This window comes from Geotrypetes seraphini, chromosome 12, assembly GCF_902459505.1.
Source record: "Geotrypetes seraphini chromosome 12, aGeoSer1.1, whole genome shotgun sequence".
Lineage (NCBI taxonomy): Eukaryota > Metazoa > Chordata > Amphibia > Gymnophiona > Dermophiidae > Geotrypetes > Geotrypetes seraphini.
In genome coordinates this window covers 847937-875712 of record NC_047095.1, presented here as the reverse complement: position 1 = coordinate 875712, position 27776 = coordinate 847937, and the positions used below count along the sequence as shown (strand labels likewise).

At 44.4% G+C, this 27776-nt stretch overlaps 1 protein-coding gene across 3 annotated transcripts in view; it reads left to right on the top strand.

Moving 5' to 3' along the window:
* Window positions 1-27776, top strand: part of CEP350 (centrosomal protein 350) — a 411819-nt gene that overhangs the window by 337321 nt on the left and 46722 nt on the right. For all 3 annotated transcript variants that reach the window (XM_033915952.1, XM_033915951.1, XM_033915950.1), the window contains 3 exons: window positions 4371-4453; window positions 11314-13355; window positions 18574-18972. In XM_033915952.1, coding sequence (XP_033771843.1) covers window positions 4371-4453; window positions 11314-13355; window positions 18574-18972 — 2524 coding nt within the window. The remainder of the gene's footprint in view (window positions 1-4370; window positions 4454-11313; window positions 13356-18573; window positions 18973-27776) is intronic.

Genomic DNA, 27776 nt, shown 5'->3' with positions numbered 1-27776 from the left:
TGATTGCAGGAGTGACCCCCAGGAGAGTTTCTTGCCTCTGTGGATCTCATGGAGGCATACTTGCACATTCCCATTTTTCTGGCCCACCACAAATTTAGCGACAGCACCCCAGACCTTCACTGTGGTGATGGTGGTAGTGGCAGCTTACCTGCAAAAGATGAGTCTTCAGGTTCACCTTTACTTGGACAACTTGGCTGTTCAGAGCTCCCTTGTTGGCCAAAGGACGGCCCACGGTGCTCTAGGTGCTGGAGGCACGGGTGCTCTAGCTGCTGGAGGACCTGGGCTAGATTGTCAACTTCAAGAAGAGCCATCTGATGCCCATGCAGTTGCTGGAATACCTTGGAGTTCTCATTGACATGACTGCAGGCCGTATCTTATCTATAGGCAGAAAATGTGTGCACAGATTTCTTTCCTTGTAAAGCGTCTGGCTCCTTCAGCGAGGGATTATCTTCAAGTTCTGGGAACCATGGTTGCCACACTGGATGTGGTTCCTTGGGTGAGGATGCACATGCGTCCTCTTCAGCATGCTTTGCTCTCTCGTTGGGCTCCACATAGGGATGCCTTGCAGATCTGTTTACCTTGGACTCTGGAAGCCTGAGCAAGCATGGACTGGTGGCTTCTCCACAATCGCTCTGCAGGAGCATACCACTTCGACGAATGCTAGTCTTTGGGGCTGGGGAGCCCACTACAGTTGTTGTCCTGTTCAAGGGTGTTGGATGCCCTCACAGCAGAAATGATCAATCAACTGATTGGAGCTCAGGGACATTTGGCTAGTTTTGATGGGTTTGCAGAAGACTCTGGAGGCCAAGCGATCAAGGTCTTCTCCAAAAATGTGATGGCAGTAGCCTACGTCAGTTGCCAAGGAGGAACCAAGAGCACTCCTCTGGCTCAGGAAGCCCGCCTTTTTCTTTGAGTAGAACGTCATCTCGTAGCACTGACGGCAGCGCATATGGCGGGAGTAGACAATGTTGAAGCAGACTTCCTCAGCAGACAGACTCTGGATCCGGGTAAATGAGTCCTATTCGCAGCTGCATTCCAAGCAATAGTGGACCACTGGTGTTGGCCCTGCTTTAACTTCATGGCCATGGCAAGAAACAAGAAAGCGGATTGCTTCTTCAGTCGAAGATTCGAGCCCAGAAGCAAGGGGCTCGATGCTCTGGTGCAGCAGTGGCCTCATGAGATTCTCCTGTATATCTTTCCTCCTTTGCTGGGTCATTCGACGGATCGCAGCTCATCTGGGCCTCGTCAATTTTGGTGGCTCCAGATTGGCCTCACCAATCTTATACGCAGATCTGATGCGTCTGCGCAGGGATTGCAGCCTTTGGCTGAGTGCTGATCCAGACCTCATGCAGGGTCAAGTGACCATGAAGGATCTGGATCACTTGGCTCTTACAGCATGGCTCTTGAGCGCACAGCCTTAGAGCACAAAGGATATTCTGCTCTGGTTGTTGATACTCTTCTCAAATCTAAGTTCTGGCTTACGCTAAGGCGTGGCAGGCCTTCCAACAATGATGTGCCCAGTACTAGGAGGACCCTTATTCAGCTCCGGTCTCGCTGAGTCTTGCTTTTCTTCAGACTGGTTTGGATAAAGGCCTCACTGTGGTTTCTCTTCTGGTCTAGGTGGCCCGACTCTTGTTTTAGATTCTGGGAGTGTCAGTCCTCGTTTGTGTCTCATCCTGATGTCTCTAGATTTCTGAAGGGGACGCTTTGTGTCAGACTCCCGGTTAAGCAACCTTTCCCTTCCTGGGACCTTAATCTGATGCTGTGTAGCCTTACCAAGGCTCATTTTGAGCCTCTTCAAGGTGCTTCCCTCTTGGACTTGATGCTCAAGACCGTTTTTCTAGTTGCCATTACTTCGGCGCATCATGTGTCTGAACTACAGGCTTTGTCTTGCAGAGACCCTTTTCTCCGTATTTCAGAGTTGTGGTTTCCCTTCGGACGGTTCTTTCCTTCCTGCCTAGGGTGGTTTCAGCTTTCCATGTTAATCAGGAAGTTCGTTTACCTGACTTTCAGCCTACTGGTTCCAGGACAAAAGATTGCCTATTGAAGAAACTGGATGTGCACAGATTCTGCTGTGTTATCTATAAGTCACTGATGAGTTTCGTCTCTCTGACCATTTGTTTGTGCTGACTCATTCAGTTAAGCGAGGCACTCCTGTTTCCAAGGTCACAATTTCCAGATGTATCTGTAGGGCCATTTCGTCAGCCTATGTTCTTTTTGGGAAACAGTCTCCTGTTTCCATCAAGGTGCATTCTACCAGGAGTGTAGCTTCTTTGTGGGCTGAAGCTAGAGCAGCAATGTGGCATACATTTGCCAAGTTCTACAGAGTGGATGTGGAGGCAAGATAGGACTCTGCTTTTGGGCCCTGTCTTAAGGATTGGTACAGCAAGCCCACCCTAGCTTTTTGGGGACTGCTTTTGTACGTCCCATCTATGTAGAATGTCTCACTTATTGCACTGGAAAAAGAGATTACCGTGTTTTTTACTCCATAAGACGCACCTGACCATAAGACGCACCTACCTGTAGAGGAGGAAAAAACCAAGAAAAAAATTTTTGAACCAAATGGTGTTCCCTACACCCTGTCCCCCCTCTGGTGGTCTAGTGGTAAACTGGGACAGGGTACAGGGCATGTCTAGTGGTGGGCACATCTAATGGTAGGCACGTGTAGTGGCAGCCAGCCAACCCCACCCGCCTTCCACCGTACCTTTTTAAATCATCCCCCTTACCACCCCAGTACTTTTAGATCATCCTTCCCAGATCACCTAAACTAAACTAAACCTTGGGTTTATATACCGCACCATCTCCACGAATGCAGAGCTCAGCACGGTTTACAGGAAGAAGGATGAGAGAGGAACTACAGTGGAGAGATTAAAGAGTTAGGTGTAAAGGGGGAAGGTGAGAGGCCTAAGAGGGGGGAAGTGTTACAGTTTTGAGAATAGCCAGGTTTTTAGGTGTTTGCGGAAGAGTTGGAGGGAGCTTGAGGTTTGGAGTGGGGAGGTGAGATTATTCCAGATCTCAGTGATTCTAAAGGGGAGGGATGACCCAAGTTTGCCTGCATGGGAAATACCTTTTATGGAAGGGAAGGATAGTTTAAAAATTTGGGAGGATCTGGAGGAAGTAGGGGTTGGGGAGTTCCAGGATAGAGGGATAACGGCAGGAAGGATGCCATGTAGGATCTTGTAGGCCAGACACGCACATTTGAAGTGGATCCTGGGGATTACTGGGAGCCAATGGAGCTTAGACAGGAGTGGTGAGATGTGATCAAATTTGCTTTTCGCGAAAACAAGCTTAGCTGCGGCGTTCTGAATCCGCTGAAGTCTGTGGAGGCTTTTCTAGGTTAGGCTGAGGTAGATAGAATTGCAATAATCCAATCTGGAGAGGATGATGGATTGTACTAGGACTGCGAAGTGTTTTTGGTGAAAATAGGGTCTGACTTTCCTTAGCATGTGAAGGCTGAAGAAGCATTTCTTCACCAGGGATTGGAGATGTTCGTTGAAGGATAGAGAAGAGTCTAAGGTGACACCCAGAACTTTGCTTGAGAACTCGAGCTGTAATAGGGGGCCGGAGGACAATGGGATGGAGGAAGGTAGATGGTCTAATTTTGGGCCAAGCCAAAGGAGTTTTGTTTTGGACTCGTTTAGTTTCATATGCACCTCCCCCCAGTACTGTTAGATGATCCCCCCTAGTACTTTTAAATCATCCCCCCCAGTACTTTTAGATTATCCCCCTCCCCAGTACTTTTAGATCATCCCTCCCCCAGTAGATCATCCCCCCCAGTACTTTTAGATTATCCCCCTCCCCAGTACTTTTAGATCATCCCCCCCCCAGTACTTTTAGATCATCACCCCCATACCTGGTGGTCCAGCGTGTATCACTCCCTCACTAGCAGCGCACAGGTCAGGAGCGCGAATGTCAGGAGCAAGCTTTCCACACTCCTATTTGGGACCATGCTGCTTTCTGAATAGCTGGGGTTCTCGCAGAACACATGTGTGTTTGAGTTAAGGTGGTATTTAAAAATAAAGAGGGAAACCCCATGTATTTGTAAATGAAGGTTCATAATACTTTAGCAAAGCAGAGGCCAATTGTGATTTGAGCTAGAAGCCCAAAGAATCATGAAGAAATTGCTAGATCAAAATAAAATGTTGATGCAGAATACCCTAGCACAAAAACTTGTTTTTCTCCTTATTCTGACCAGGGTTTAATACTCTATTTTGCTGTGAGATCTTCTTTCAAATCTTTGTCAGACAGTGAAAAGGGACCTCCAATTTCATATGCCTTGTATTCTTCATAAATGTAAAGCAGCTTCAGATAGGTTTTCTAATACATGTTGCCAATAATCCTGTGTACTTATGAACTTTTTCCTGCCATAGACATGAATCAAGAAAGAATCAGAAGTCATCCAATGAATCAGACCGCTCCCGAGGGTCTTTAGAGTCCATTGCTGAGCACACTGGTATGTAGCTGGAAATAAGTGAAAAGAAGCATTGTTTAAAATAATTTATTGGAAGGAGTGTTGTAACCATTCTAATAGAAATAACTATTCTTCAACTTCAAAGGCCCCAAAAGCTAAAATCATTTAAAATGTAAAGAATATAAACAAATATTGGTAGCTTGCAATTAATTCTATGAAACTGTTTATTATCTAGGAACATAACATTTCTACTTAGATGATTAAAGCCACCTGGTATACAAAAATAGAGGTCCATAAGAAGGCCAGTTTAGTCTTGAGAAACAGCAGATGACCTACCATCACTTCCATTGAGCCCTTCTACTGACTACGCCTCTCTTTATACAGCCCAGAATCCTTCTGGCAGCAGCTACTGCCTTGTCATACTGTTTTTTCGCCTTTAGATCTTCGGACACTATCACCCCAAGGTCCCTCTCCCCGTCCGTGCATATCAGCTTCTCTCCTCCCAGCATATACGGTTCCTTCCTATTATTAATCCCCAAATGCATTACTCTGCATTTCTTTGCATTGAATTTTAGTTGCCAGGCATTAGACCATTCCTCTAACTTTTGCAGATCCTTTTTCATATTTTCCACTCCCTCTTCGGTGTCTACTCTGTTACAAATCTTGGTATCATCTGCAAAAAGGCACACTTTTCCTTCTAACCCTTCAGCAATGTCACTTACATACATATTGAACAGGATTGGCCCCAGCACCGAACCCTGAGAGACTCCACTAGTCACCTTTCCTTCCTTCGAGCGGCTTCCATTAACCACCACCCTCTGGCGTCTGTCCGACAGCCAGTTTCTGACCCAGTTCACCACTTTGGGTCCTAACTTCAGCCCTTCAAGTTTGTTCAACAGCCTCCTATGAGGAACTGTATCAAAGGCTTTGCTGAAATCCAAGTAAATTACATCTAGCATATGTCCTCGATCCAGCTCTCTGGTCACCCAATCAAAAAATTCAGTCAGGTTCGTTTGGCACGATTTACCTTTTGTAAAGCCATGTTGCCTCGGATCCTGTAACCCATTAGATTCAAGGAAATACACTATCCTTTCTTTCAGCAACACTTTCATTATTTTTCCAACAACTGAAGTGAGGCTCACCGGCCTGTAGTTTCCTGCTTCATCCCTGTGACCACTTTTATGAATAGGGACCACATCCGCTCTCCTCCAATCCCCAGGAATCACTCCCGTCTCCAGAGATTTGTTGAACAAGTCTTTAATAGGACTCGCCAGAACCTCTCTGAGTTCCCTTAGTATCCTCTGATGGATCCCGTCTGGTCCCATCGCTTTGTCCACCTTCAGTTTTTCAAGTTGCTCATAAACACCCTCCTCCGTGAACGGCGCAGAATCTACTCCATTTTCTCGTGTAACTTTGCCGGACAATCTCGGTCCTTCTCCAGGATTTTCTTCTGTGAACACAGAACAGAAGTATTTGTTTAGCACATTTGCTTTCTCCTCATCACTCTCCACATATTTGTTCCCAGCATCTTTTAGCCTAGCAATTCCATTTTTTATCTTCCTCCTTTCACTAATATATCTGAAAAAATTTTTATCTCCCTTTTTTACATTTTTAGCCATTTGTTCTTCCGCCTGTGCCTTCGCCATACGTATCTCTCTCTTGGCTTCTTTCAGTTTCACCCTGTAGTCCTTTCTGCTCTCCTCTTCTTGGGTTTTTTTATATTTCATGAACGCCAACTCTTTCGCCTTTATTTTCTCAGCCACTAGGTTGGAGAACCATATCGGCTTCCTTTTTCTTTTGTTTTTATTGATTTTCTTCACATAAAGGTCCGTAGCCATTTTTATCGCTCCTTTCAGCTTAGACCACTGTCTTTCCACTTCTCTTATGTCCTCCCATCCTAACAGCTCTTTCTTCAGGTACTTTCCCATTGCATTAAAGTCCGTACGTTTGAAATCTAGGACTTTAAGTATCGTGCGGCCGCTCTCCACTTTAGCCGTTATATCAAACCAAACCGTTTGATGATCGCTACTACCCAGGTGAGCACCCACTCGAACATTAGAGATACTCTCTCCATTTGTGAGGACCAGATCCAATATCGCTTTTTCGCTTGTGGGTTCCGTCACCATTTATCTGAGCAGAGCCTCTTGAAAGGCATCCACAATCTCCCTACTTCTTTCTGATTCCGCAGACGGAACATTCCAGTCCGCATCCGGCAGGTTGAAATCTCCCAACAGCAGAACCTCCTCTTTCCTTCCAAACTTTTGGATATCCACAATCAGATCCTTATCAATTTGCTGCGATTGAGTCGGAGGTCTGTAGACTACACCCACGTAGATAGAAGTTCCATCTTCTCTTTTCAGAGCAATCCATATCGCTTCTTCCTCTCCCCAGGTCCCTTGCATTTCGGTCGCTTGGATATTGATCTTTACATAGAGAGCTACTCCTCCACCTTTATGACCATCTCTGTCCTTCCTAAAAAGATTATATCCCGGTATGTTTGCATCCCATCCATGTGATTCACTGAACCATGTCTCTTTGATAGCAACAATATCAAGCCCTGATATGTAACTTTTCCCCTTCCTTCCCTTTTACCCTCACTTTCAAGTTTGTCTAGTTGAAGTTATCTATGTTCACTCTATTTATTTTTAAATGCCTATTATTTTATCTTTTATTTTTCTTACCCTTTTAAATTTTATTGTTAACCGGCCATATATTTGTTGATGGTCGGTATATTAAAAACTAATAAACTTGAAACTTGAATTTAAACTAGCTACATTAACTGCTCTTACCACATCCTCTGGCAACACATTCCAGAACTTAACTATTCTCTGAGTGAAAAAATGTTTCATCTATTGGTTTTAACTCTGTAACTTCAAGTGACCCCTAGTGTTTGGAAATCTTGATGCAGTAAATAAAACATCGATCCACTTGTACCCATTCTATACCACTCAGGATTTTGTAGATTTCAATTATATCTCTCCTCAGCCGTTTCTTTTCCAAGCTGAAGAGCCCTAACCTCTTTAGTCTTTCCTCATATGAGATGAGTTCCATCCCCTTTATCATCTTGGTCGCTCTTCTTTGAACCTTTTCTAGTGCCATTATGTCTTTTTTGAGATAAGGAAACCAGAACTGAATGCAGTACTCAAGGTGAGGTCGCACCATTGAGTGATAGAGACATTATAATATTCCTACACTTATTTGTCATCTCTTTTAGCATCTTGTTTGCTTTTTTTAAAATTCTTTATTCATTTTCAATCTTACATCAAGTGTACAAACATTAAAACAATACAGTTAAATACATCACTTGACAATCTTTCTATTTTATCTTATAATAGATAAAATTACCACCCTCCCCTCCCATCATTCCCTCTCTTATTTTCCCAATATGAATAATAAAATATAAAGCCCCCCCCTTCCTAACATTAGACGATGTATATTTCAATTGAAAATGGTATTTACTCATTACAATAAGAAGTTAATGGCTCCCAAATTTTATTAAAATTCTTATAGTTCCCTTGTTGTATAGCTATTGTTCTTTCCATTTTATATATGTGACATAATGAGTTCCACCAGAAATTATAATTGAGTCTACTACAGTTTGATTGCTTTTTTTGGTCGCCACATATTGGGCAGGAAGTTTCAGTGTAGGTATTTAAATATCTCTATCATATCTCCCCTTTCCCACCTCTCCTCCAAAGTATACATATTGAGATCTTTAACTCTGTCCCCATGCACCTTATGACGAAGACCACGTGCCATTTTAGTAGCCTTCCTCTGGACCGACTCCATCCTTTTTACGTATTTTTGAAAGTGTGGCTTCTAGAATTGTACACAATATTCTAAATGAAGTCTCACCAGTCTTATACAGGGCCATCAATACCTCCTTTTTCCTACTGGTCATACCTCTTCCTATGGCTTTTGATGTCACCATTTCAACCTGTTTGGCAACCTTAAGATCATCACATACAATCACACCCAAGTCTTGCTCTTCTGTCGTGCACATAAATTCTTCACCCCTAAACCAGGCCTGCACAACTCAAAAATGATATGGGGCCGAAACGAAGTCGGAAAATGTAGTGAGGGCTGCAGGTAGTGGCCACGGCTTGAGGCACCCAGAAGTGCATGGATGTTGCCATGATGACATCATCACGTTGACATCCATGTATGCATAGAAGCCTTCCAGACACGCCCTGAGATGCCAGTAGGGGGGTGCCTGCAGAGAAGAGAAAAGGAGAGGCACTGGCAGCAGCTGATTGCCTACAGCAGTGTTTTTCAACTACTTCAAGTTAAGTTCCCCCAACCACAGACCTCCCAAGTTCCGCCCTAAACCCACCCAAGCTCTGCCCCAGATCCTGCCTCCTTTACTAATTGTAATTCTATTTTTTTCTTTCATTTTTCATATACACACAATACACACAGAAGATATAAATTCTCAAAACTGATGCATTTCGATCACTAAATTGAAAATAAAATAATTTTTCCTACCTTTATTGTCTGATGATTTAATTAGTTTCTGGTTGGACTTCTTCTGACTGAGCATCCGACATTTCTTTCACCATCCAGCCTCAACCCCCTTTGGATCCAGGTCTCTATCTCTTTTCCCTCTACTTACCCTCCCCAGATCCAGTGTCAGTTCTCCTTTGTACTTACCACCACCTTCGTTCCAGGTCTCTGTCTCCCTCCTCTGTTATGATCTTGCATCTCTGTGTTCTTCCTCAGGGTCTCTCCCCCTCTGTCTCTTCTGTCTGCACCTCCCATAGTCAAACATCTGCTTCCTGTCTTTCCCCTTTGGTCTAGGCCTCTCTCTCTCTGTCTTTCTTCTGCTTACAACACCCCCATCCCCATGTCCAGCATTTGTTTCTTCCAGCTCTTTCTCCGCTTCTCTCTCTCTCCTTCCTTCCTTCCTCCCTCCCTGGTCCAGAATCTTTTCACCTCTCTGCAGTCTCTTTCTCTCTATTCCCTCTATACACCCCCAAGTCTAACATCTGCCCCTCCCCCTTTGTTTCAGGTTTCTCCCTCTCTCTATCTTCCTTCTGCTAACATTTTGAGTCCTCTCACCTTTGATCCAGGTCTTTCTGTCTCTCTTACTCTCTTTGTCTTCCTCCTCCCCAGGGCCTGATATCTGTGTCTCCTCAGTTTAGGGTGTTTCCCCTCTCTACCTCCTCTAGTCCAGTATCTGCCCTGTCTTCCCCCTCTCTTTTGGTTCAAGTCTACTTTCCCATTCCTCCTTAAAATCCTTTTCTGTCCCACGCCCCCGGTGTCCAGATCCAGCATCTCTAGCAATCCCCATCCCGCCTGGGCCCTTGCAATGTGCAGGTCCTTAACTCTGTTGCTTCCCACACCCAGCGAGGTCGTCTTCCGCGCTGTGACCACCACCACCTCTTATTGAGGACCAACGTTTAAAGCTAATTATGGCATCTGCAGAACAAACCTAGCAGGCTGCTGTTGGCCTCCGCAGCACATTCCCTCTGCTGCGATCCAGCCCCTGACGTCATAGGAGGGGCAGGACCACGGCAGAGGGAACGTGCTGCGGAGACTGACGGCAGTCTGCTATGTTTACTCTGCAGGCTGCCGTTATTACCTTTAAAGGGGAATCCAGAGGACACTGAGGGGAAAACCGAGGAAGATAGCCTGGCGCTCGAGGAAGACAGCCGGGTGCTAGGGAGAACCATATCGGGCATGGGCCACAATGAGAGCTGTTTTGGGCCACATGTGGCCCGCATGTTGTGCAGGACTGCCCTAAACTGTACCGGTCGGGTTTTTGCAGCCCAAATGCATGACCTTGCATTTCTTAGCATTAAATTTTAACTGTCAAATATCAGACCATTCTTCAAGCTTCACTAGGTCTTTCTTCATGTTACACCATCCAGGGTGTCTACTCTATTTCAGATTTTGGTATCATCTGCAAAGAGGCAAATCTTACCTGACATCCCTTCAGCAGTATCACTTATAAAAATGTTAAAAAGAACAGGCCCAAGAACAGAACCTTGAGGCACAGCACTGGTAACATCCTTTTCCTCAGAGTGATCTCCATTGACTACTTCCCTCTGTCGTCTTCCACTCAACCAGTTCCTGACCCAGCCTATCACTTTGGGACCCATCCCAAGGGCACTTAGTTCATTTATTAGATGTTTGTGCACCACATCAGGAAATATACGAAGTTTACCATTACAAAAAAGAAAATCTTTCTTTCTTTTTTGCACAATAATCTTATCTTTCTCATGAAAGGTACCAGAAAAGGTGGCTAGCTCAGAAATATTATCTTGGGAAGATTCAAGAAAATGAGTTAAATTAAACGGCTCTGTAAGAGACAATACAGCTAGCTCACTATCCTATCTGGTTGGCCCATATTATTCAAGTGTGTTCTATCATGTCATTATTTTATTTCTTTGTTGTTTTCTAATTTGATTTTAGTATTGTAAACCACTGAGATATATGATATGTAGCTAAGCAGTATAGTAAATTTTAAATAAACTATATTTTTTCTCTAGGCAAATAGTCTGTTCAGATATTTTTCATATCTGGTGTCTACTGTTAGCCTAGGACAAACAGTCTGGTTTTCAGGAGATCCAAAATAAGAATTTATGAAGCTACAGTATAAGCAGATTTATCTCATGCATATTCATGGTGGATATCTGGAAAATCTGACTTACTATAGAGCTCCCAACACAAGCTTGAAAAACCTGAGTCTACAGTCTAGATCAGGGGTTCTCAACTCCTTAAGATGCACTCATCTAGTCAAGTTTCAAATATGTGTGAGACAAATTTGTATGCACTGCTTCCATTGAGAACTCCTGGTCTAGATCCACAATGCTTCTTTTATCAGAATACTGTATATGAATTGTAGTGTGATTATATATTCTAAAATAATACTAAATTTTCCTTGTTTTTGTGTGTTACAGTGTTACAGAGTCCCGAAAATTCACTCTCTTTGAGCGTGAAAAAGTCAGTCCATCCAGAAATCGCTGCAGAGGAGTCTTCACACAGTCCTTTGCCTGTCCATAAATCACCAGTGCGATCTAAAACCAACATAAATGATACCTTTGATACTCCACCTTCTTCACCCATTCTCAACAACCTCCAGGGAGGTGACAGATTAATAGAAGTCCTGACAAGTATGTTGGAAGAGGTGTCGGTTGGTGAGAACATTTTATCTAGTCACAGATCAGACATACCAGAGGAAATCAAGTTTGGCAGATTAGAAGATTTTGAGGTTGAAGATGCTCATTACCCTTTATTGAGACTAGACCAAGGCCAAGAAAGTCTCCTTCAAACTATTTTACCACAGGACAGTGTTATCGTTGACTTGGATGTTCAGAGTCTTCAGAAGAATGAAACAGGTTCAGAGCATATAGGTAGTGATCAGAGTATTTCTACAGAAAAAACACTTCATGGCCATAGCAGGCAGACACAGTTAGAAGAACACTCTTATTCTGAAGATTTCAACATGTTCTCTATCAAGAATGAAGCTTTAGTTGAAGCAACTCCTCAGACTGATATATACCAAGACGATTTTGAACCTTCATCTGCCATGTCTACAAAAATAGAATTGCAGGCTGGGGACCATGGAAAATTGCAGTCACTGAAAGAAAAATCCTCATGTACAAGAACCCCAAGAAGTAGATCTATCAGCTTTTGCAGTGATGATGAGATCAGTGAGCATCTTAGTGAAATATTTCCATCTGTATCGAGTAGTGTCCATTCTGAGAGGCTGCTGCAACTCAAGTCTCCCACAGAGCTCTTAAAGGATAAAGAACGTCGTGATGTACAGGATGAAGCTATTCCTGTAGATTTTATTACTCCATCTCCCACCTCTCCCGAAGAAACAGATAGCTTGCAGGGTTTTGAACTTGGAGACAGAGTCCTGGTTAGCAGTCTTCATCCTGGCACATTACGATTTAAAGGAACAACCCAGTTTGCAAAAGGAATTTGGGCAGGTATAGAACTAGATAAATCAGAAGGAAACAACAATGGAACCTATGATGGTGTGAAGTATTTTGATTCCAAGGGAAAACATGGTATTTTTGCCCCACCTCACAAAATCTCCCATATCCCTGATGACTTTGCTGCCTCCTCAGAGACGGATGAAGATTCATTCTTTGATGAAACCCTGCTTTCTCAGCAAGGTCAAGAGTTGGAAGACCAAAAGCAGTCTAGCCCAGACAAAGATGAAGATGGCCTTAGAGAAATTGAAACTGTGAAATATTCCCATGGGGAAGCTGCAATTGATCTAACTTCTATAGAAGCTGCCTTGGTAGAAAGTATTGATGGGGAGATCAGCTCAAAGGATGACAACAAGGATGCTTATGCAGAAGTGGGGTTGCTGATCCCAGATCAACAGCAAGAATCTCCAGGTCACAGTGTTAAAGATGAGATTGGTCTTGCTCCAGTTGTTGATAGTGGCTTGGAGAATGCATCAGCTATCTTGTTGGAGGACAATTTAGATGAACTATCCACTGAAAAGCTGAAGAAGCAGCAGACCATGGTGATAAAACCTGCTGTAGAAGCTGACAAGTTAGTCCCAAGTGGTGTGGCAAAGCCATCTACTCCTTTGCTGGATCTGTTGACCAAAGAGAAGGACCAGTTAGAAGCCTTACTCTCTTTGCCACTCACTTTAGAAAAAGAACTGCACATAGCCCAGAAGGAAGAGGGAAAACCTGTCATCCAGCAGGAGAAAGTCAGCCTTTTAACAGATAGTCTCCTGCAGACGTTTGTAACGGACACTGTTGAAAAACTGCAACAAATTCAGAAGACACGGAATGAAAAGATCCTGCTTAATAATCAAGAGTTGCAGAAGGAAAACCAGCAACAAGAATCATCTCCTAGAGTACCCTTCCGACAGTTGCCAGAAGAAAAAGCCACAAAGCTGCAGAGCCCGTTTCTCATCTCTGAATTAGATGATGAGCAAGAAGAAGCTTCCTCTCCAGAGCTGTGTCCCAGACCGGTGAGTATATTTGGCACAGATTTTAATAAGTAATTTCTTAATGTTTAGTTACAAGAACCCAATTAATTTAGTAAAATTGTCACTGAATGTAGCCTGGCGCAACAAAGCTTCTGTAGCTTTGAGTTTAAGGAATTTTTTACTTCAATTATACAAGTCTCTTTCTTTTAAAACTCCGGCCTTTATTTATAAATTACTAATCCCTTACACAACGAATAGAACACTAAGATCTACTGAACAACATTTGTTAACAATTCCATCTCTTAAAATCATAAATACACGACGCCAATATATCTTTTCTGTTACTGCATCCCAAACCTGGAATTCCTTACCCTACCATTTGAGACAAGAAACTAACTTAGAAAAATTTAAAAGTAATCTGAAATCTTTTTTATTTATTGATGCCTTTATAAGTCAACAATAATTTCATTATAAAATAATTCCAAGACTTTGTTCTTTTCCCTGCCTCATGTACTTTCCCTAAATGTTTTCCCCATCTTTATATTATAATGTAACTTCTAGCCCTTCTCTTTCCTAAGTGTTTCAAGTATTGTCAAATTTGTCATTAGTTTAGTCAACATTCTTTAATGTATTACTTTTTAAATTGTAATTTTATTATGTACATCGCTTTGAATTAAGATAAAGCGATTAATCAAATCTGAATAAACTTGAAACTTGAACTTGAAGTGCAGCACTTCTGCACTGTAAGATTGCATGAGGCTGCTTCAATTCTTGTTTCTCCATAGGAGCAAGTAAGACCTGTCCCTCTTCTCTCCCTCACAATTCTTGTTTCGTTAACTTTTTTTTTTTTTTTGCTTTTCGCACAAATTTAGATTCCATAAACAAGGGGTGATTTTGTTTTTCATTTTTCCATGTCTACATAATTCTAAGGACGTTTGATTGGGACCGTTTTTTGTTTTACAATCATCGAGTCATTTAGTTTTACCTTGGCTATGTTCATTATGTCCCAGAAGACAATCCCAAAAATTTCAAGAAATGCGGATGGTGCAGCAACACCATATGAGGAGCCAGTACTTAAGTTGGTGCTTGCAGTGCCTAGGCCCCAAAACACAAAGCCTCTAATGGTCAATATTCAGTGATTTAAATGGCCAGAAACAGCTCCAGACCGGTTAAATCACTTGATTGGAGCTATCCACTGGTATTCAGTGGCACTTAATCAATTAGTGTCACTGAACATCATCACTACTAAACTCAAAGCTGGCTATTTAGTGGCTGGTCTGTGGACAGAATCAGCATTCATATGGTAAGTGCTGATATTCAGCCCTTAATTGCCCAAATTTAGAGGTCAAATAGGACTGCACAGAAGTCAGTCCTATCTTTATGGTGTATTACTTATACGGTTAAGTGCTGAATATTACACTTAACCACATAAGAGAGAGCAGTCGGCATAAACCTAGATGTTCATTGCCAGTGCCCAGATATGACCCGACATTGAATATCTGGGAATAATGCTGACAGTTCCTTTAAAAAAAAAAAAAAAAACCCCACTCAGCACTGATGGCTGAATATTGACCCCTAAATGTTCTATGTCCACTTTGCTTATTTTACAAATTTATGTCCACAACTTAAAAAAGGCTTATGAATTTCACCCCCACGCTTAAAAGCCAATCTTCTTATGTGACACTCTAATTCAAATACATTTTTATCCACTCACATTGACTTAGCACATAAGAGGAGTCACTAAAGTTTTTTCCTCTTCTAATGCCATGAGTCAGTGTGAGTGGATAAGAGTGAATTTGAAGTAGAATTTCTCATAAGAAAACTGACAAATTTAGGTCAAACACTATGTCAAATTCTAAGTAGGTTACAAATAAAATACTTAATAAGCTTATGACACATAGCAGCGGCCTTTGTGGTAGTAAAGAGAAGAAAGGAAGGTTCTTAGATGCACCGAAGTTCAATCTATAGTCACCAATATTGGAGGCTTCGAATCTGAAGGACCCTGGAGCTACACTGAACATTTGGAATGTATCAGCAGCACAGAGAGTGATGTCATGCTGATCCTCAAGACTCGTGCTGCACATGGAAGCTTTTCATCAATGCTGAAGCATCAGAGGGCCTTGGAGTTGATGTTAATCAATCTCTTGGGAAGTTTTCTCAAGGTCTAGGCCTCAGTAGTCAAAAGAAATCCTCACTGAGATTTTAACTGCTAACCAGATACAAACTGAGATTTCCCCTCCAGGGCAATTTAGTGAGACAAAAGCTAAAGTTCCTTCCAAAGGATATCATCTCCTGTACTAATTTTATCAAGAATATAGCCAACACCATTAATTTCAGTTAAAGGAGGATGAGGAACCTAGGTCAGAAGTGTTGGATATCCACCAATTCCTTCCCCTCCCCCAATGATGTCAAATAGTGCCATTGACAACTTTTTAGCTTGCTGGCTCCTCCTCCCCCCCCCCCCCCCCAGTTACTTCAGCTTGCATGGAGAAATCGCTGATTCCAAGCGTTTACAGAGAAAATTGCCAATTCCCGGCACTTTCTTCAATGTGTTTTGCCTCTCCTTCAGGAACAGGCCAGGTCTCCCACTATGTTATTCGCAGTTTCACCATATTCACAATGGTTTTTAATAGAAAACAGTGACTAACATATAAACAAATCAGGCTTAACCTCCTATAGCTATGCAGACGACAACAACATTCTCCTTCCTTTTGAACAACCAACGTCCTCCATGACAGACACACTACACAGGACACTTGAAACAATTGCAACATGGATGAATAATCACAAACTGAAACTGAACCCAGACAAGACAAAATTCATTCTCCTCAAAAATAATAAAACCCCAACTATAACAAATCTAGTAATAAACTCAATCACATACCCCATATAACTCACTCTAAAACTTCTAGTAATGACAATAGACAGATGCTGTACTATGCAACCACAAATCAACAAAACAATACAAAATCATTCACAGTCATGAGAAACTTAAGGCAAGTTTGAAAATTCTTCGACAGAAAACAATACCAGCTCTTGGTCCAGTCCCTAGTCCTAGGTCCTCTAGACTACTGCAACATACTCTATCTCCCCTGCCCCACAACCATGATAAAATAACTACAAACAGTTCAAAACACAGCGCTAAGATTTATCTATTCCCTGAGGAAACATGATCACATCACGGCGGCATACCTTGACTTACACTGGCTCCCAATACAAGCAAGAGTGCAATTCAAATTCTACTGCCTACTATTTAAAGCCATAAACGGAGATAGCCCAGCCTACCTAAACAACCGCCTAATCCAAACTACCTCAACCAGACACAGGAGAACACACAAACCGTTCACGCATCCTCCAATCAGAGATGTCAAACAAAAAAAAACTATACGATGGCCTTCTAGCCACTCAAGCAGCGAAACTAGACTACCAACTCTCCAATTTACGGATAACGACTCCAGACTACAAATCGTTTAGAAAAGAAATAAAAACCATCCTATTCAAGAAATCCTTGAAGACAAACTAACACTGAAGCAACTCGCTCTACTCTTCAATTCCTCTGGAAATGGCCAGATAACTTCTTTTGTAATCCGCCTTGAACCGCAAGGTATTGGCGGAATAGAAATCACTAATGTAATGTAATGTAAAAAAGTTATTTGTGGTTTTTCTTATTTGCAGTTCTGTTAATCCCTTATCACAGTGAATACGGAGGGCGAAGTGTATTTTTCTTCCTTTCATGGTTGTGACCCCAAATGCAAATTTTATGATCCTACTTGGAGTCATGACCCACACTTTGGAAAGAATCCAGAAGGCTTCCAAATTTGAAAAACAGCTGCTACACCATACACCATTTGATAGTGATCAAATCAGTTTTCAAGAGGGTCAAAAACCCCTGCTTGGCACTCCTTTGACATATCTTGAAAAATTCTGATGAATTCCATTTGAGGTGAACAGCTCAAGAGGGATTTTGGGTAACATGACAAACCCTAGAGATGGCAGCACCTCAGTGTTTTCACCCATTAATTCTTGACTTCTTTCTTGAGAAGAGCTCTTGACCAAATAGGGAAACACATGCACTCTTAATTTACACATGTGGTATTTCCCTATTAAAATTCAGGCAAAAGCTTGTCTCCACCTGTATAGGATTACATCAGTGACCATGATGCAAGAGATGAGTGATTCAGCAAATATCACATTGCATTAGTTTATTTTATTCCACCAATAACTTGAGGAGGCAGATTACAAAAGGAAGAGATTCTGTTCATTTCCAGAAGATTACAGGAGTCTGGTGATGGAGTGAGGATATTGGTTGTATCAGGAGTTTGTCTTGGCACATATTGAGATTGTTGTCTCTAATTCCCTTGGCATGTTACAAAATGAGATCAGCATAATAGACTCAAACTACTCAGTGTTTGAGATGTTGTCCATGACACCAAGCAATTCAGGGACCTTTTGTCTGAAGGACCCTGGAGCTACACTCCAATCAAACCTGATAAAAGGAATGTTCATCCAAATTTCTGATTTAATTTTTTCTAACCACAAACTTCAATACAAAAAAACCAAATTGGAAGGAGACACAAAATATCTTCTAACAGTTTTCCTTTATTACACAAGTGAAAAGAGGCAACTATAACAAACTTCAAAAAAATAGCTACAATTCAATGTGTAACTAAATCAATAAATTTGAGAATAGAAGCAAGAGCCTTCATTTTTCAACCATGACATCCAGCCCTTGAAGTATATAAGCACAAATAACCTCCTCGTTTATAAAATCATAGCGTGTTTTTTAGCACCGGCCGTGGCAGTAACAGCTCCAACACTCATAGAATTCTTATGAGCATCAGAACTATTACCACCGCAGCTGGCACTAAAAAGCGCACTACAGTTTTGTAAAGGAAGGGGTAAATGATTATCATCTCAATGTGAAGCTGTTATTAAGGCTCTATCATACTTCACCAGACTTCTGCAACTGTGTATAAAGTGCAATGAAATAACAACATTTTTTGTAAAAGTATATTTTCTAGCACAGCAGCTTGGTCTCTAATACTGATCTCAAAAAATGCAACAATGAAAACACAGAAAGCTATAAGTTCATGTCTACATTAACCCATTAATAAACTTCTCAGGCTTCTTTCTAAACATTGTGATCTGGTTGTGATAGACTGTCTACAGACTTCAGGTACCTTTTGAGATTACAGCCACCTCTGTATTCCATCAGATCTGTGATCCTTCTGTAATTGTCTGTTTTGTTGTCTGCTTTTAGGAAAGCCCTGTTTTAGGGGCTAGTGGACAGGAAGAACTTGCTAAGCGTCTGGCAGAATTGGAGCTCAGCAGAGAGTTTCTGAATGTTCTTGGAGATGACCAGGATTGGTTTGATGAAGACTTTGGTCTGAGCACCCACAAAGAGCAGCAGAAACCGTTGGAAGATCTGAAGCCCAAGGTAGAGACACAAAAAGCACTGAAGGTTCATGAGGAGCCATACCTTGCTGTTCCCCACACTACAGCAGAGGTTGAAGAACTTGTGCATACTGCTGCAGAGGAGCTGTGGAAATGGAAGGAGCTAGGTCATGACATTCAGAGCCTATGCATTCCTCCAGATTACCTGGGAAACGACAACAAAGTGCACGATGCAGAGAGCATTGACAAGCAAGTATATAAAGAGGTAAGATATACAGATGTACAAAAATAAAAATAAGAGGGAGACATGAAAGCCCTGATTCTATAAAGGGCGCCTAAGTCATGCCTAAAGTTAGGCGTGCTTTAGGCATCCAATCTAAGTAGTTAATGAGCCAATTAAGGGTCTTAACAAGCGATAATTGGTACATAGACACCACTTTGTAGACGCAGCCACAATTTCATGGATGCCCATGTTTAAAACTCGCGCCTAACTCAATAGGCGTAGGCGTGGAATGGACCTGGTTTAGGCAGTGACTAAATTTGGATGCCCTTTGATTCATTTACCATAACACTGAGCAGCCTAGGGTGTCCATATGATACCTATATTGTAAGCGAATGAAAAACAGATCTAGCTTTTGAGCTATCATATCATAGGCAGTCAGAGACTGCCTGGAAGCTGCTATAGCTCAATCAGTAAAAGCCCTGTGCTTCTCTTCCAGAGGTCATAAGTTCAAATCCTAACCAGCTTCCCCTGAACATATTTTAATTGTGGCATTATGCAACTGCAAACCTCCATTTGCAATGAAGTAGAAGCCATGCTAAGGTCTGTATCTGGGTTTTTTGTTTTTAACCTTTTGCAAATGAAGTTATGTATGCAATCTACATATTTTTGTCATGTGCTTTATTTGCTAAATCCACCTGTTTTAAGAATGACCTAATTGGAGCAATCTTTAGTGAGACAAAAAGGGTAGCTTTTTAGCAAGAAACATAAAGCTGTTTTTTCATGTGGTGTGCTTCAGTTAATGGATCTTTCCCTCTAATTAGCAAATAACATTACTGTTTGTCCATAAAAATAGAAGGTTTTGCATGCAGTAGCTTTGTATTGATGTACCATGTTTATGTGGTGGCTTATTAAATGTATTTTGAGCTTAATAAAGCAAAAATAAAAACCCAGAGAGCTATTTAGCAGATCGCATTAAGGACATCCAAACTGTGCCTAAGTTCCGTCCAGAACTCAGGTCTATCTGAAGCCTAAGCTATGCTCAAAAGTAGACTTCATTACAATGCCTATAAGACTTAGTTTTACAATTCCTATGCAGCTTGCTAGCTCACTCTGTAGCACACTGGTTAAACCTACCCTAATGTTGCTGGTTCGAATCCCAGTCACTCTGTCTGATGGAAGAGAAATAAATACAATGAGTCCTCCGAATCCGCAGATTCGGTTATTCGCGATTTTTTTTTTTTTTTAATCTGCATTCCGGACCTTCCCCGCCTCCCTCGAGAGACTACAGGAACTCAGGGTAGCCATTTGCTATGAGTGATCTGCACGGGGCAGGAGCGTAGGAAGATCGCTCCTGCCCCCAAATCCCGCTAGACCACCAGGTAAGTTCTGGGATGCCGGGAGGGAGGTGGGGGTGGGTCAGAGCCTGCCCAAAAGTTATTCGTGAATATTCGCATGCCGGCTCTACCCCTAACCCCCGCGAATACGGAGGGGGGAACTGTAAAAAGCATTAAACAGATCCAACTCCTACTACAGTTATAATGAAAAACAGCATAAAATCTCCATTCTAATAACATCATAATAAAATATAATAACATTAAGGACGTTTGGACGTCTAAATCTCACCTAAAACTTGATTCTCTAAAGGACATCTACAAAGTTATACGCCTAAGCAGTGCTGAACCCTGCTGAGCGCGATTCTACAAAGGACGTCTAACTTAGGCACCTAAACAGCGCCTAACTTTAGACACATTTTGCAGAATCAGGACCGAAATGCTTATCTGGCTCTACATATTCAGTGAGTAATGTATGCTGTTAGGAGGTGAGCAATTAAAATCTCAACTGGATGCCTTTGACCCTTAACGAAAATACTAATATATGTAGGGCTTCTATTTTTAGGAGTTTATAAATTGTAAATGTAGCTATTTATTTATAGCTAATTAGGAGTTCTTTGTGGCTGTTTTCAGGTACTTTTTCTGGGCAACTTTTATAGTGGATGAAATACATGTTTAGTTACATTTTTTATACTGCCTTTAACACTTCAAATTTATGAGATCACTGATCAAAGTGCAGTGTGTTTTTAAAAAAAAAGGTACCATCTTTGTACGTATGCATTCTCAATTCTTTGAGAACCATTTTCCACTTGATATCAAGCCTTAGAAATGGAAAAGCATTCTAAAACTTCCCCATAAAAATCTGCAACAAACGGCAATTGGATAGCAAATTGTCATTGCAGTGGTCAGACTAAATATAAATAAGGGGCATGCTCCATGTTCTTCTTAGGAACCTGTTGGACTTTCTCAGGCTGTTTTCTTTGAACCCTGCTTTTCGAACCCAATTAAACCATTTTTAAAATGAAAGCTATCTTACTCCTGTTTGAGAGTGAGAGAGGGAACAACTCTTCAGCCTCCTCTCCAAAGGATTCTTAATTACCAGGCTCCAATACACAGATGTAGAGGGTTACCTTGTCAAGAAATGCACATAGGAAGACAGGTACAGAGCTCTTTAGATATTTTCTCCTGCAGCAATAATCGGATGCACTTAAAGCAAATCTGCCTAGGTAGTTTTGCTTTCATTATTGCTACAAATAACACATAGGTAATTTTATAGTAGAGCACCTATTTATCCCAGGACAAGCAGGCAGCATATTCTTAACACATGGGTGACGTCACCGACGGAGCCCTCGGTACGGACCTTTTAACTAGAAGTTTCTAGTTGGCCGCACCGCGCGTGCGCGAGTGCCTTCCCGCCCGACGGAGGAGTGCGTGGTCCCCAGTTTCTTCGTTTCCGCGGAGCGAAGAAGACGCGTGTATTTTTTCAACGGCCGTTGAAATCACTTTTTGCCTTCCCGCTCGCGCTTTTGTTATATTTTTTTCTTCCTCTACCTCCGGGTTTCCTTTTTCTCTCAATTACAAAAAAAAAAAAAAAAAAAAAAAAAAACTTTGATTTTTATTGTTTCTTTCGTTTTTGCCCCGGCGGGGCCTGTTGCCATTATACAGGCCTCGGACTTCGATTTTGCGGAGGCTATCTTCCCCTTCATGCCCCCGCAGGTCGGTTTTAAGAAGTGCCAGCGGTGTGCACGCCCGATCTCCGTTTCTGACCCACACAATTGGTGTTTGCAGTGCCTGGGTCCGGAGCATCGGGCAGATTCTTGCACCCGCTGTGCCACTTTACAAAAACGTACTCTTAAAAACCGAAGAATCCAGCAAACCCTGCTCTTCGGCTCCGAGTCGGCGATGGATTCATCACCCTCAGCGGCGGTACCGCAGAAATCGGCACCGTCCAGCTCGACACCGACCGATCCCGCATCGGCGCCACTGGCGCCAGGTAAGCCGGCTAAGAAGCCTTCCTCTTCCCTCGAGCGCCCTCCAGCTACGGTGACGACACCGTCCATACCGGCATCGCACCGGTCCCGTAAACGCTCCGCCCCGATAACGGTGAGTGCCTCGTCATCGGCCTCCTCATCGCCGGGGCGTGGAGCGGCATCCAAGGAACCGAAGAAAAAGAAAGCGGTTCCGATGCCACCCCTGGATGACCGTATCTCGGCCATCCTACAAACTCAGCTTCAGGAGCAGTTGAAGAAACAGCTTGAACAACTGCTACCCTCTATCCTGGCACCGCTCCTTCCGGTACCAGACCGGCCCGAGCCCCGCACCGAGCCCCCGGTGTCCACTCCTTCGGTACCGGTAAACACCTCGATGCCGATCCTTTCGGCACAACAACTTCCTGATGATCCTGTGGTTCATTCTCGAACCACAGTGGATCCTGCTCGGCACCAGGCGGTACGGCACTCTTCTCGGGACCGAGAACGACGCCGATCGTCCTCCCCTGGTGCCGTTTCGGTGCGCTCTGGTAAATCTTTGTCCAAAACTCACCACACCGCACCCTCCACCCCGGTGTCCCGACACGCACCAGAGGTCAGGGATCCGGATTTATGGGAGGAGACCCCTCTCGGTACCGAGGAGGATCCCTCCTCATCTGATGAGGAACCATCGGCGCCTGATGCCTCCTCTAAACCTGAGCAGTCTTCTTTTTCTAAATTTCTGAGGGAAATGTCTGCTGCTCTGTCACTTCCCCTTGAATCTGACTCCAAAAAGTCTCAAGCCTTTTTAGAAGCCTTAGACTTTGAGCAACCTCCTAAAGAGTTCCTCAAACTTCCCGTACATGACATCTTACGGGAGACATTCTACAAAAATTTGGAAAATCCCCTCACGGTACCGGGAGCTCCCCGTAAACTGGACAACCTTTACCGTGTCATCCCTATTCCAGGATTCGACAAATCTCAATTGCCCCATGAGTCCCTTCTGGTGGAATCCACTTTAAAAAAGACTCAGGGCTCCAGTGTCTATGCCTCTACCCCTCCTGGCAGAGAAGGTAAGACCATGGACAAGTTTGGCAAGAGGCTTTACCAAAATGCCATGCTTGCCAACAGGGCAAACAACTATTCCTTCCATTTTTCCTTTTATCTCAAACACTTGGTCCAACAGCTGTCTGCCCTCCAGAAGTACCTTCCTGAGCGCAAGGTCCCGCTATTCCAGCAGCACATATCTGGCCTTCTCCAAATGCGCAAGTATATGGTCCGCTCGATCTACGACTCCTTCGAGCTCACCTCTCGGGCCTCTGCTATGGCTGTAGCCATGCGTCGCTTGGCCTGGCTCAGAGTCTCCGACCTGGACATCAACCACCAGGACCGCCTGGCCAACGCCCCCTGTCTCGGGGATGAGCTTTTTGGAGAGTCACTGGATTCCACCACCCAGAAACTCTCCGCCCATGAGACTAGGTGGGACACCCTAATCAAGCCGAAAAAGAAGGCTCCGCCTGCTCGACCCTATCGGCCTCAATCATCCTACCAGCGGAGGTTCTCAGCCAGGCCACTCAATCCGCCTCCCCAACAATCTCGGCGACCCCGTCAACAGCAGCACCATGCCCAGGCTCGGTCTCAGGCCACCCAACCCTCCAAGCCTCCTCAGCCTGCTAAACAATCTCAGCCCTTTTGACTCTTCTCTCCAGGGCATAGCCAGTCATCCACCCTCGCTGCCTCTTCCACAGCCTATCGGGGGTCGTCTCACCATTTTCTCAAGCCGTTGGGAAGTCATCACGTCGGACCAGTGGGTCCTCAACATCATCCGCCACGGCTACTCTCTCAACTTCCAGACTCTGCCCCCGGACAACCTTCCCGTAGAGTCTGCTTCAAACTCATCTCAAACCCCCCTCCTCCTGAGGGAGGTTCAATCCCTCCTCCTTCTCAATGCCATCGAAGAAGTACCTCCAGATCAAAGGGGGCAGGGATTCTACTCCCGCTACTTCCTGGTACCCAAAAAGACGGGAGACCTCCGTCCCATTCTCGATCTCAGGGACCTCAACAAGTGTCTGGTCAAGGAGAAGTTCAGAATGCTCTCCCTTGCCACGCTCTATCCTCTTCTTTCTCAACACGACTGGCTATGTTCCCTGGACCTCAAAGAGGCCTACACTCACATCTCCATCAATCAACATTCTCGCCGCTACCTGCGATTCCAGGTACTGCACCACCACTATCAGTACAAGGTGCTACCGTTCGGCCTCGCCTCCTCACCCAGGGTCTTCACCAAGTGCCTTATAGTGGTAGCGGCCTTCCTCAGGTCTCACAACCTCCAGGTGTTCCCCTATTTGGACGATTGGTTGGTGAAAGCACCTACGTCTCCACTTGTGCTACAGGCTACTCATCACACCATCTCTCTCCTCCACCTCCTGGGGTTCGAGATCAACTACCCCAAGTCGCATCTGCTTCCCACCCAGCGACTTCAATTCATTGGAGCAGTTCTGGACACCACGCTAATGAGGGCTTTTCTCCCCTCCGATCGCAAGCAGACCCTGCTCCATCTCTGCCGTCAGGTACTCATGCATCCCTCCATTCCTGCTCGACAGATGATGGTCCTCCTGGGTCACATGGCCTCGACAGTGCATGTCCTTCCTCTGGCTCGTCTCCACCTTCGTACACCTCAGTGGACGCTCGCCAACCAGTGGTCACAGACTACGGATCTTCTTTCTCATCCCATCTCTGTGACATCATCTCTTCAGCAATCTCTCCAATGGTGGTTGAACTCCTCAAATCTTTCCAGGGGTCTACTTTTCCATCTGCCCCCCCACTCTATGATCATCACCACAGATGCGTCCCCCTACGCGTGGGGAGCTCACCTGGGAGATCTACGCACCCAGGGACTTTGGACCCCACAGGAGCGTCGTCATCACATCAATTTCCTGGAACTCAGAGCCATATTCTACGCCCTCAAGGCTTTCCAGCATCTTCTCTGTCCTCAGGTCCTCCTCCTGTGCACAGACAATCAAGTCGCCATGTACTACATAAACAAGCAGGGCGGCACCGGATCTCGCCCCCTTTGTCTGGAGGCTCTGCGCATCTGGACCTGGGCCACGGACCGCAATCTCTTTCTCAGGGCGGTCTATATCCAGGGCGAACAGAACTCTCTGGCCGACAATCTCAGCCGCATCCTTCAACCTCACGAGTGGACGTTGGACCCTCCGACTCTACTCTCCATCTTTGCTCGATGGGGCACTCCGCAGGTGGACCTCTTTGCAGCACCTCACAACCATCAGCTGCCCCAATTCTGTTCCAGACTCTTCTCTCCTCACCGTCTGGCCCCGGATGCATTCCTGCTCGACTGGAGGGATCGGTTCCTCTATGCCTTCCCTCCACTTCCTTTGATGTTGCGGACCTTGTCCAAACTCCGCAAGGACAATGCCACCATGATCCTCATCGCCCCTCGGTGGCCTCGTCAACACTGGTTCTCCCTTCTGCTTCAACTCAGCTCCAGGGAGCCCATTCCTCTTCCTGTGTTTCCTACTCTACTTACACAGCAGAATCAGTCTCTACTACATCCCAACCTGTCTTCCCTCCACCTGACAGCTTGGTTTCTCTCGGGCTGACCTCTCCGGAGAATCTATCTCAACCGGTCCGCCTCATTTTGGACGCCTCCAGGAAACCGGCCACTCTTCAATGTTACCATCAGAAGTGGACCAGATTCTCCTCGTGGTGTCTCCGGCATCATCAAGAACCCTCCTCTTTGGCGGTGGAAACTGTCTTGGACTATTTGCTCTCGCTGTCCAACGCTGGCCTCAAAACCACTTCCATCAGAGTCCACCTCAGTGCCATCACTGCGTTTCACGAGCCTATTCTCGGGAAACCCCTCACGGCTCATCCTCTGGTTTCAAGATTTATGAGAGGGCTCTTCAACATCAAACCGCCTCTCAAGCCTCCTCCCGTCGTCTGGGACCTGAATGTGGTTCTCTCTGCCCTTATGAAACCTCCGTTTGAGCCTCTTGCCACAACTTCATTCAGGCTTCTTACCTGGAAGGTGCTTTTCCTAATTGCCATCACCTCTGCCAGGAGGGTTAGCGAACTGCATGCACTGGTTGCCGACCCACCGTTCACTGTTTTTCACCATGACAAGGTTGTTCTGCGTACCCACCCTAAATTCCTTCCCAAGGTGGTCTCAGCTTTTCACCTCAACCAGTCCATTGTGCTTCCCGTCTTCTTCCCTAAGCCTCACTCGCATCCTGGAGAACAGGCGTTGCACACGCTGGATTGTAAGCGTGCCCTTGCTTACTACCTTGATCGTACCAGAGCTCACCGAACATCCCCTCAGCTCTTTTTGTCTTTCGATCCCAACCGTTTGGGCCGTCCTGTCTCCAAACGGACACTTTCAAATTGGCTTGCTGCCTGTATTGCCTTCTGTTATGCTCGGGCCGGTCTCTCACTGGAAGGATCTGTCACGGCCCACAGAGTCCGAGCTATGGCTGCTTCTGTGGCTTTCCTCCGTTCCACGCCCATCGAGGAAATCTGCAAGGCGGCCACTTGGTCCTCAGTTCACACGTTCACTACTCACTACTGTCTGGATGCATTCTCCAGACGGGATGGACACTTCGGCCAATCTGTGTTACAAAATTTATTTTCCTAATGGCCAACCATCCCTCCTCCCTCTTTGTTAGCTTGGAGGTCACCCATGTGTTAAGAATATGCTGCCTGCTTGTCCTGGGATAAAGCACAGTTACTTACCGTAACAGGTGTTATCCAGGGACAGCAGGCAGATATTCTTAAGTCCCACCCACCTCCCCGGGTTGGCTTCTTAGCTGGCTTATCCTAACTGGGGACCACGCACTCCTCCGTCGGGCGGGAAGGCACTCGCGCACGCGCGGTGCGGCCAACTAGAAACTTCTAGTTAAAAGGTCCGTACCGAGGGCTCCGTCGGTGACGTCACCCATGTGTTAAGAATATCTGCCTGCTGTCCCTGGATAACACCTGTTACGGTAAGTAACTGTGCTATATCAACACACACAGCCAAAAATGCACATGTATTTAAAGTGCAAGCACTTACATCTGTCGTACATCTGCTGTAAATGTCTGCGCACAGATGTGATTTGGAGTATTTAATTTATGTCCATACCTGTAAACTCTGTCCATACACATACCTACAGGCAAAATATGCTCCACCAAATCATGGCATGCAAATTTTGCTAATCCGTATTCTGTAAGAGGTATTCTCATGAAATTGGTATGCCATTCTGAACAGTAGGGTATGATATTCTCTATGCTCGCAAGCCGTGCAGAAGGAATCCACTCCAGGTTTGTAATTCCTCCTCCAGAGGGCTCTGGTATACTGAATCTTAGAGTACTCTCCATTCTTGCAAGCATGCTGCAGAAAGATGTCAATCACAGCTTTTGAAACCTCCTCCTTCTCCCAGGAGTATGCTATCCCCTTCAGTTTCTCTTTCTACAGGCAAGCATGAAAGGTGTCTTCTGATCTGTTAAGTTTATTTCTTATTTTGTTTTGCTTCTAAAGTGCGAGGGATGGAGT